Source organism: Bombyx mori, chromosome 12 (genome assembly GCF_030269925.1).
Source record: "Bombyx mori chromosome 12, ASM3026992v2".
Classification (NCBI taxonomy): Eukaryota; Metazoa; Arthropoda; class Insecta; order Lepidoptera; family Bombycidae; genus Bombyx; species Bombyx mori.
In genome coordinates, this window is record NC_085118.1 from 4,511,416 (window position 1) to 4,522,391 (window position 10,976).

General features: G+C 36.1%; 1 protein-coding gene across 1 annotated transcript in view; it reads left to right on the forward strand.

Moving 5' to 3' along the window:
- LOC101742067 (igLON family member 5) overlaps positions 1-8,733 on the forward strand; it is a 44,968-nt gene extending 36,235 nt beyond the window's left edge. Inside the window, exons 4-7 of the mRNA XM_012693134.4 lie at positions 1,192-1,402; positions 1,803-1,930; positions 4,997-5,165; positions 5,720-8,733. Of these exons, the coding sequence (XP_012548588.1) occupies positions 1,192-1,402; positions 1,803-1,930; positions 4,997-5,165; positions 5,720-5,853 (642 nt within the window). The 3' untranslated portion in view covers positions 5,854-8,733. The remainder of the gene's footprint in view (positions 1-1,191; positions 1,403-1,802; positions 1,931-4,996; positions 5,166-5,719) is intronic.
- The last annotated feature ends 2,243 nt before the right edge of the window (positions 8,734-10,976 follow it).

Genomic DNA, 10,976 nt, shown 5'->3' on the forward strand with positions numbered 1-10,976 from the left:
AATTGAAGGAAAGTTGAAACAAGGAATACTTTCGGTGTCACGTTCTTAATGGAAAATAAAACGTTTCTCTTTTGTTTAATATTTACGTCATCCTTATAATATTTTTCTCGTGATGTTAACAATTCAAATTTTACAAAGATAAAATAACAATTTCCTGAGCGTGCCATGATAAAATGGTAAAAATAAATGGTATATTTAAACCGTAAGTTGGAATAATCTATGTGTGCCATCTACTTTTTTGTTTGCCTTGAAAAGGGTAAAAGAAACAAATGATAAGTATTGCGGAACTGATATTACGGACCTGAAAATAATTTTATTTGGTAAAGAGAATTACAACATATATTTTTTTACTAAATGGCCTGTGAACTTTTGCCCTAATTGGTGCTAAGCGATCACCTAAGCTTGTAGACACTTTGAATTATGAGAGATATAGAAGTCTCAACTGTACTAGAAGTACGGTAAATATATTTTATTTTATTTATTGGCTACCAACAGGTTATACATCAGCACAAAACATTACAGGTTAACACAATTACAGGTAACGACTGAATGCATTCATAAAAAAAGCGGTTCGTTGTATAAAAAAAAAGTATAGGTACATAACATTACATGAAAACCTTACATGATTACACATTTACTACCAAAGCTCATTGAGCAAGGTTGTAGACTTCTCGTCTAAAACTGTCAACAGTGCCAGCAAAAACGTCTAGAGTATACTTGCTATGCAAATTGTTTAATTTTCCAACTAGTCTGCTGAGAAACGCTTTCTTACCGAGGTTGGTGTAATATCTGGGAACCCTGAACACCATCACACCATCAACTTCGAAGCCCTTGTCGACGTCAGCGGCACATTAAAGTCAATCCCACCCCTCCTGGCTGAGCCTTTGCTCGCCCACCTGTCCTGGTGAAACTGGAAAGGCCTCCGGGCCACCAGAAATCTTTCAATCATAAAAAAAAAAGAGATAAGAGATCAGGGACATCGTATTCTCCATTAGCAAGTTTATGCAGGAACAATAGGAACAATAGATCTATATAATCAATAATTCTAGTAATTGCGTAAATTTATGAAATTTTCCAAATTTGAATTTATTATTCAGTCGATTTTTAATTTAGACAGCCGTTCAATACTATTATTATTATTTAAAAAGAACCTGGATTCGTTGTTTAAGTATCAATTTTAATTTTTATTAGGTATCATGGGTGAGGCATCGAGATATCCATTTGCTGACTGTGGGACGATATACTTACACGTCGGATCAACGGTTCGAGGCACAACACAAGCCGCGCTCCGAGGAGTGGGCACTTCGAATCCGCAGTCCACAGCGACGCGACTCCGGCCAGTACGAGTGTCAGATCTCGACCACACCACCCATCGGACACGCTGTCTTCCTCAATATTGTAGGTAAGTTAAATGGCGCATGCGAAGGAATGTTAATGAATCGTTAAGTCCAGACTTTTTTTGTCCTACCTAAGCTGATAGCCTTGAGAGGCTATATCAGCGTCGCCTTAACTAGTAGGTGAGCTCACGGGGCTCAAACCGGAGTGATAATAACACTGACTCTAGCAAGGGCAGTGCTTCGCAGAATCTACCACCGGATCGAAAACGCGACTCGCTGAGAAGATCCGGCGAGAAACTCAGTGGGCTATGTCTATGGGTTAATTCGCTCGTCGAGCCCTTCATCGCAAGCGATGGGTTCGACGAGGACGGTGACCGGTGATTGTGGTACCTAAAAGTACCGTTAATGGATCGGAAGGATCCGTAATGACGTAACGTCAATAAGACATCACATTTTTTCCTTCAGAACCTGAGACAATAATATCGAGCGGTCCCGAGCTGTTTATCCAAGCCGGCTCCACGATTAACCTGACATGCACTGTTCGTCACACGCCGGAACCGCCAACTTCCATAACTTGGACTCACGGAGACCAGGTAACTTTTTTTTTGTGCATCTTAAGATTACTATAGCCAATATTAAAGCTTAAACTGTTTTATAAACTTGAATTATTATAACTGTGAATGTGAAAGGCTTTAAAAGACGAGGTAGACCTAAGATGGATGGATGGATGGAAAAATTTATGGATTGCGTGAAAGACGATATGTGTAAGAGGAGAGTGAGCGAAGAAATTGTAGGTACACGATAGAGGCGAAGCGAGGAGTATAGAAGACCGACCCCAGGTGACTGGGAGAAGGGCAGGAGAATGATAATGATGTGTTATAAACTGGAATATTTCGGACTCATTACAATTTTTACACTTTATTGCTTTTTTTTATTGCTTAGATGGGTGGACGAGCTCACAGCCCACCAGGTGTTAAGTGGTTACTGGAGTCCATAAACATCCACAACGTAAATGCGCCACCTGCCTTGAGATATGAGTTCTAAGGTCTCAGTATAGTTACAACGGCTGCCCCTGTCCTTCAAACCGAAACGCATTACTGCTTCACGGCAGAAATAGGCAAGCTGGACCACCAGCCAAGTACCGACCTACCCGTGCGTACTCACAAGAGGTCCTACCACCAGTAAAGCGTCCTACCACCAGTCAAAATAAATTATACATTACAGTTGCATAAATAATCATGAAGTTACGTCGTCTACGTTATACACGCACCAGGTATTTGATTTCGAAATTCAATTCAAATTCAAAATAATTTATTTCAACTTAGATGTCAGTATGACACACTTGTTGAATGTCAAAATATAAATAACAATGTTAACTCTACCACCGGTTCCAACAAAAGCCACAGTCCTGAGAAGAACCGGCGAAACAAACTCAGCGGGCTTTGATTCAGCCTCATTAGATTAAATCAATTTATAATTTGAGAATTAAAAATAAATACCGCAATACAGATTTCATAAAAGAAAGAAGTAAAAGTTCTCTCGGTCGACTTCATAAATAATGAGGCTTCTCTTATTAAATTTCAAGATTGCTAGCTTCGATTTTTTATTGATTTTCTGCATCACAAGAAACACGAGTCAGAAAGTTTTTAAACGGCGAGATTAAAAAACATTTAAAGGAGAAATTGATGGAGACTTACGTTCAGTGTAAGGAAAATGGCAGAACTATAGAGATTGATAGAATTGGCTTCCATTAAATATAACATTTTTTGTAGTACTGCCGATTTCTGTGACCTTGAAATCTAGAGTCACTAAAACTCTAGAACGGCTGGACCGATTTGGCTAGTCTTGTTCTTGAATTATTTATGGAAGTCCAGAGAAGGTTTAAAAGGTAGATAAATATGAAAATGTTCAGAATTAAATAAAAGTAACAATTTTGTCCCGTCGGACGGATTCCAGTTGTTTGTTTTAAGTTTATTTTATACAAAAGTTTAGGTCTTTTATTTATCGATTGAGGCACTACGAAGTCTGCCCGGTCAGCTAGTGATAAATAAATCTCTAGCTAATAATTACAGGTAATGGCAACAATAAAAATCAGGCAACTTGCAAAAGTTATGGACATGCGACCATAACGTAATAGGAACCTATTTAAAACGCATTATGAGCTCGTTTAAATAATAAATCACTTACCATTTAAATAACACTCTTATTTTATGTACATATTTAGCAAACATTATTCACATATTATCATAACTGCGGCAAATTACATTTCAAAGAATATTATGTATAATATGTACTCGTAAGAGAATTTTAGGAATTTTATAAATACTTCGATTTACTTAAGAATATTTTTTGGTAATAAGAAAAATTTTACTGCACTTCCGACCATCATTTGCACACCACATACATATTATTATAGTCTTGCTTTAGGTTGCTACGCGATCTACTAAACACATTCAATATTCGCCTATGTTAGAAAGCCATCATGAATAGGAGAGTTGTTGGAAATGTCATTCATGCAAAGTATTCAAACCAAAACACGTTATTACTTTAAAATAGTAATAACTGTTTTTTTTTGGTTGTAAAAAACAAAACTCATTCCAAAACTTGTAAAAAATCAATTTGTCGGTTATTTATACATATTATTATATATTTATTAAGGTTCTAATTATGAAAACCGAGAGCTCATTTTCGAAGTTACATTTCCCCGGTAATTACGTCATAAATTTACCGTGAAATTTGGCAACCATTAAATAACTTGACAAATTTGTCTAATCACAAAATTTGGCGACAAATCCCCCCGGATGCCCGGATTAAAGGAATTAAATCGGCGGTATACGGACTATGGCAGCCGATTGTGAGTCAATCGTTTTCACGCTCTGAACCTGATTACGTAATGGGAGGCTTAACGAACAATTTCATTTTAATTAGGACTTTTGTACTATGGAGCCTTCAAATAATTTAATACGAGACGTCGTTTTCATTTAAACTTGAATCCTATTCTAATTACTCATTACAAAACAAATTGTTAGCTATATTGAATTAATTACTAAAGGTATTGTGCAATTTGTTACGAAATTAACGTTTTCAATTTATGCATTAAATACTAAGACTTATCTGGTAAATATTTACATAAAGGTAAGCATTTAATTTAAATTAGGACTGCTAAACTCAAAAATTAGCTTAGCTGAAGTCGTCGTGGTCTAAAGGATAAGACGAACAACGAATGCATCGTGTTGAGCGATGCACTGGTGTTCGAATCTCAGGCGGGTACCAATTTTTCTAATGAAATACGTACTCAACAAATATTCACGATTGACTTTCACGGTGAAGGAATAACCTCGTGTAATAAAAACAAACCCGAAAAAATATAATTTGCGTAATTACTGGTGGTAGTGAGACCTCTTGTTAGTCCGCACGGGTAGATACCACCGCCCTGCCTATTTCTGCCGTGAAGCAGTAATGCGTTTCGGTTTGAAGGGTGGGGCAGCCGTTGTAACTATACTGAGACCTTAGAACTTATATATCAAAGTGGGTGGCGCATTCACGTTGTAGATGTCTATGGGCTCCAGTAACCACTTAACACCAGGTGGGATGTAAGCTCGCTCACCCATCTAAGCAATAAAAAAAAACTCACAATTATGACGGTTTCTTTTTAACAGATAATAAACTTTGATTCTGCTCGCGGTGGAATATCGCTGGTAACTGAAAAGGGACTTAAAAGTACTAGTCGATTGCTGGTCCAAAGGGCTAGAGGTCAAGATGCCGGAGTGTACACTTGTGGACCAAACAACGCCCCTTCCTCGTCAACAAGAGTTCACGTTCTGTCCGGTACGTAAAAACCATTACTTGTACAATCTACATTCTTCGTAACTGCCGATGATGGTGCTAAAAATATATATTTAATATACTTTTATGTTAAAAACGTCCTGAACAAATAAGTCGCGAACTACGTATAAATATTTTATAAGCATTTTTTGTCCATTATCTAATGTCAGACATTGTCATAGAGATTAACGAAGTGAAATAATATAAGACATACATTAGCTCACCAGATACTTCTAAAAACCAAATCGAGACAACGACAACTTTCCCTGTGTCCGCTTCACAAACCCCTTAAAAGCAAGTAAAATGCAAGCTTACCTATAATCACTAGCTATATCCTGACCTGTTTTCCTGAACTTAAGGCTCTATTTTCCGTGGCGGTAAGGCATATCGCAAGCCATGCGGATGGAAACTAACATTCTGCAGATTTCTGCTTTAAAGTGGCTTAAGCCCAGCACCAGTTCCGACCTCAATCACATACTTTGAATAGATTATTCTTTTCATCTAATGGTCAATCCACACTAAGCCTTCATAATATTTTCGCCTGCACATTTTTCTAGGCGAACATCCTGCGGCAATGCAACAAGGCTCAGCAAGATCGACCCTAGACAAAACAGCTTCAATACTATGCTGCTTATCAATGTTATACGTCCTTTCGAAGCCAACGTTCAACGCTCTCGAGTTCGGGACTTGAGAACAAAGGAACTCAAAGCGAAACAATAGCGAAATTGAGGCCATAAGTTGTTTTTTATTGTAATTTAATCAAAGAATCAAGCGGTGCTTGAGAAATAGGCAATGTTTCTCCGCTGCCGGACTCAACTTTTAAGAAACGAACGATCGAAGAATACATAACTTACGAATTGAGCCCTTTAATATCACATTAAGGTTTTTTTTTGTGTAAAATATTACGTGACCAAATTAAAACGACAAATCATGTTGGCGTTTTTTCATTACGTCGTGAAATAGGAACTACGTTCTTTTTTTCGTGCGATAAAATGGTTTCATAAAAAGGAAGCCTGTCCTTTATTAGACGAACACTCTTATGAAATTCAATTAAAATCCAAAAAAATGTTTTTTTTTTCCAGATTTTTTTTAAATATCAACTTTAAGGATAAAATTAATTGTAGAATAAATAATTTGACTATTGTATTTTTTATTTCATTCCATTCAGAAAAGCTACATTCCATTGATTTTGTGATTTTGTTTACATAAATAATATATATTCGTTTTTGTTATTAAAAGAGTTGCACTTTTAGACTAATATTTTTATGCTTTAATTGTTTACAGTTTTAATTGCTCATAAGTATTCGATTTAACAATGCAACGAATTTAAAAGTTTCGAAAACAACAATGAACCGTACATTTTATATTCTATGTAAATAATAATATTAATCAAAAGTAATTTCGATGCCTCCAATGAACACTACGCTAACTCCAAATTCGTAGGTTTACAGGAGGAGCGTTTAAACGAAAAAAGTTGATAAAATCTTTATTATTGCAAATATATTTATCGACGCTTGAAAGGCAAAAGTGACTAAGCGACAATAACTGATTTAAACATAGATGATAGGCAATAACCATATTCGATGCGCAAAATAAATAAATTTCTAGGTCTATTAAAATTATTTCGATCCTACAGCTACTAGCTAGATTCTACTACAGCTGGATTCGTTAAAATAAATTTTGATTTCAGGTATTTCAACTTTAAATTAGTCTACTGTAAAGTTCACGCATTGTCGCTTAGTCACGTTTGCCTTTCAAGCGTCGTTATGATTTTTTTTTGTGTAACTAGCTGATGTACTCTTGCATCGAACCCCATCAATAATGATTTGTAATACTTTTAAAATAGTGAAGCGATTTGCGTGAAAAACGAAAATTTCAAAATTTTGAGTTAGAGTAGTGTTCATTGGAGGCATCGATTTGTAAATATAAATATGTTAAGTGAGTGTAAATATGAAAAAAATATGATTTGAACAATATATTATTAAAATATTAATTAGGTATTTTATACCTTATCATTATTGGAGGTAAAACGTCTAATCTAACTTTTATTGTAGTCGATTTGAATTATATCGATGCAGCCCTAAATAAAATAAGTTTTTTTTGGTTATATTATTGTAATTTATATAGAGTAATAAAAAAGTGTAATAAAAATGAAACCCGCAAAATTATAATTTGCGTAATTACTGGTGGTAGGACCTCTTGTGGGTCCATGCGGGTGGATACCACTACTCTGCCTATTTCTGCCGTGGAGCAGTAATGCGTTTCGGTTTGAAGGGTGGGGCAGCCGTTGTAATTACACTTGAGACCTTGGAACTTGTATCTCGGGGTGAGTGGCGCATTTACGTTGTGGATGTCTATGGGCTCCAGTAACCACTTAACACCAGGTAGGCTGTGAGCTCGTCCACTCATCTAAGCAATAAAAAAAAGGCTGAGACAAATTTTGAACCGAAAGAGTAAGAGATATCAAAACTACACCCGAATCGGTATGAAATGGGATTAGCAAAAGTAGAGTCGACTTATGTTCGCGATGTGGAGATTTACAGATTATAGTCACTAAACTATTCACGCATACTCAAATTAATTCAGCACATGAAACAACAGTATAATATAATATAAAATAATTCTGTACTGTTCACATATTAGAAGAATTTTTCGTAAATTATATTGTTTGGACATTTTAAACGTCACTGAAACTATTTTTAAAATTACAAGCTTCTTTCATATATCTTAATTTCGAATTACTTACAGTATCGAAATTTTGATGTCTGTTTTTTGTAAATTTAACAATATTAACATTACTATTAAAAGCGCAAAAAAAAAGAAATTGATCAGGAAACGCGAGATCAAGCCGAAATACTTTTTCTGATTTTTCTGATGTTTTCTTATTATTATTTAAGTACCATTTCTCTAACCCATTATGAACCATATAATAAGTCATTAACGCATTTGCTTAATAATCTCAAATAATTATAGTTAAGAATTTGTCTCTATAAATCCCGATCAGAATTCGTTAAACATTGCTAAGCGATTTGAAACCACATTTCTATTTTTGCTTCGTAGTCCCAACCAATTTTGTTGATACTATTATATTATTATATAATCAAGGGTAATTCTGTCGATGTATTCCCAATTCCCAATTACTTAGATATTTTATATCGCACATGCACATGAATATAATTTGTAAATGCGAAAATAGTTTCAGTTTTATCTTTGCACGAGCAAGTCAGTGTAGTGATGTTATGCTCAGATGTAGCTAGACTTGAGAAACATCGTTGAATAGAAAATTCTCTATTGAATCTGATACAATTATTAAAAATCGTTTTCCAATTATATAAAATGAATTCAACAATAAGCAATTAATAATTTAAGACCAGCGGAAATTGTCTAGGAACTAGCACTTGTGGAATTTTATTACTCATAATCAATATACTCTCGCTATTTTAAATTACTCGTAATTAATTAAATATGCGAATTATAATAAGATTATAAATTGTTCGTCATGTAAATGTGTGTGTATTTAATGAAAATTGTTATTTTTGTTAAAGATAATAAAAGTGTTTTTATAAATGTATGTATTGTTTAATTTTCTCATATTCAAAAGAATAAGTACGGTTCAGATTATTCTTTCAATTTGTTGAGAGTTTATACATATTTCTTCAATCAGAGTTCGGGTTCAGAAGAATCTTCAGCAGTGTGCAAAGGTTTGTTTGTATCTCTGTCATTTCTGATTTCTATGTATAAGCAACGGTGACCCAACACCATCAGATCAATCATTAGGGTAGGAAAATTAAGAAGTGGACATCAGCATTAACTTTGTAAGGTCTATGAGCACCGGTAACCACATCTAGTGAACCTTGAGCTCATGTTAATATACGCCAGTAAAAGTAAGTATATGTCGGCGTTACGCCAAGGTTTTCACATATAAGGTCTTTTACAATGAAAATACAATATAATTCTATAAAACTTTAACATTACTTGTTCATTACAAAAAGCCACGTCTTAGTTCTTACATAATTAGCCATTTTGTGATGGTTATAGCAACTACAACTTCTTTTATACAAACAAATGTAATTACTGTAAAACAATTCACAAAATATGGCTTAATATTCCCAATACCTATTTTAGCGATTTTTGCATGACTCTGACATTAATTTATTTTATATAAATTACTTTTAACTAATATAAACTAGCATTGTTATTATCCAGCCTAATAATAGATTATGCCAACAACATCATTGCATAACAATTACAATACTTAATTAAATTATTACTGTTAATTATAACATAAATTATTATTAATATTTATATGCTTTATTCATATTTAATTATTTATACAGTCATTTGTGTTTTTAAACAATAATATAAACATTAAGCAATTCTGAACATTTTCACATCAAAACAATGTCTACTAATTATTAAATTTGGTAAAATAACAGTTTCATCTTGCTAATAATAAATAAACAATAACATAGAATAAACTAAACTATATATTATTATGTTAATTATTGCCAATAGTAGCGTTTGCGCTCATATATACAATCACAGTATACAACGTACACCCACAGAGTTTTTCATTCCCGTCACCCCGATGGAAGTTAAAGACTTGATCAAAGACTTACGTCCTCGCAAGGCTCCCGGTTCCGACGGTATATCTAACCGCGTTATTAAACTTTTACCCGTCCAACTCATCGTGATGTTGGCATCTATTTTCAATGCCGCTATGGCGAACTGCATCTTTCCCGCGGTGTGGAAAGAAGCGGACGTTATCGGCATACATAAACCCGGTAAACCAAAAAATCATCCGACGAGCTACCGCCCGATTAGCCTCCTCATGTCTCTAGGCAAACTGTATGAGCGTCTGCTCTACAAACGCCTCAGAGACTTCGTCTCATCCAAGGGCATTCTCATCGATGAACAATTCGGATTCCGTACAAATCACTCATGCGTTCAACAGGTGCACCGCCTCACGGAGCACATTCTTGTGGGGCTTAATCGACCAAAACCGTTATACACGGGAGCTCTCTTCTTCGACGTCGCAAAAGCGTTCGACAAAGTCTGGCACAATGGTTTGATTTTCAAACTATTCAACATGGGCGTGCCGGATAGTCTCGTGCTCATCATACGGGACTTCTTGTCGAACCGCTCTTTTCGATATCGAGTCGAGGGAACCCGCTCCTCCCCACGACCTCTCACAGCTGGAGTCCCGCAAGGCTCTGTCCTCTCACCCCTCCTATTTAGCTTATTCGTCAACGATATTCCCCGGTCGCCGCCGACCCATTTAGCTTTATTCGCCGACGACACGACTGTTTACTATTCTAGTAGAAATAAGTCCCTAATCGCGAAGAAGCTTCAGAGCGCAGCCCTAGCCCTAGGACAGTGGTTCCGAAAATGGCGCATAGACATCAACCCAGCGAAAAGTACTGCGGTGCTATTTCAGAGGGGAAGCTCCACACGGATTTCCTCCCGGATTAGGAGGAGGAATCTCACACCCCCGATTACTCTCTTTAGACAACCCATACCCTGGGTCAGGAAGGTCAAGTACCTGGGCGTTACCCTGGATGCATCGATGACATTCCGCCCGCATATTAAATCAGTCCGTGACCGTGCCGCGTTTATTCTCGGTAGACTCTACCCCATGATCTGTAAACGGAGTAAAATGTCCCTTCGGAACAAGGTGACACTTTACAAAACTTGCATAAGGCCCGTCATGACTTACGCGAGTGTGGTGTTCGCTCACGCGGCCCGCACACACATAGACACCCTCCAATCCCTACAATCCCGCTTTTGCAGGTTAGCTGTCGGGGCTCCGTGGTT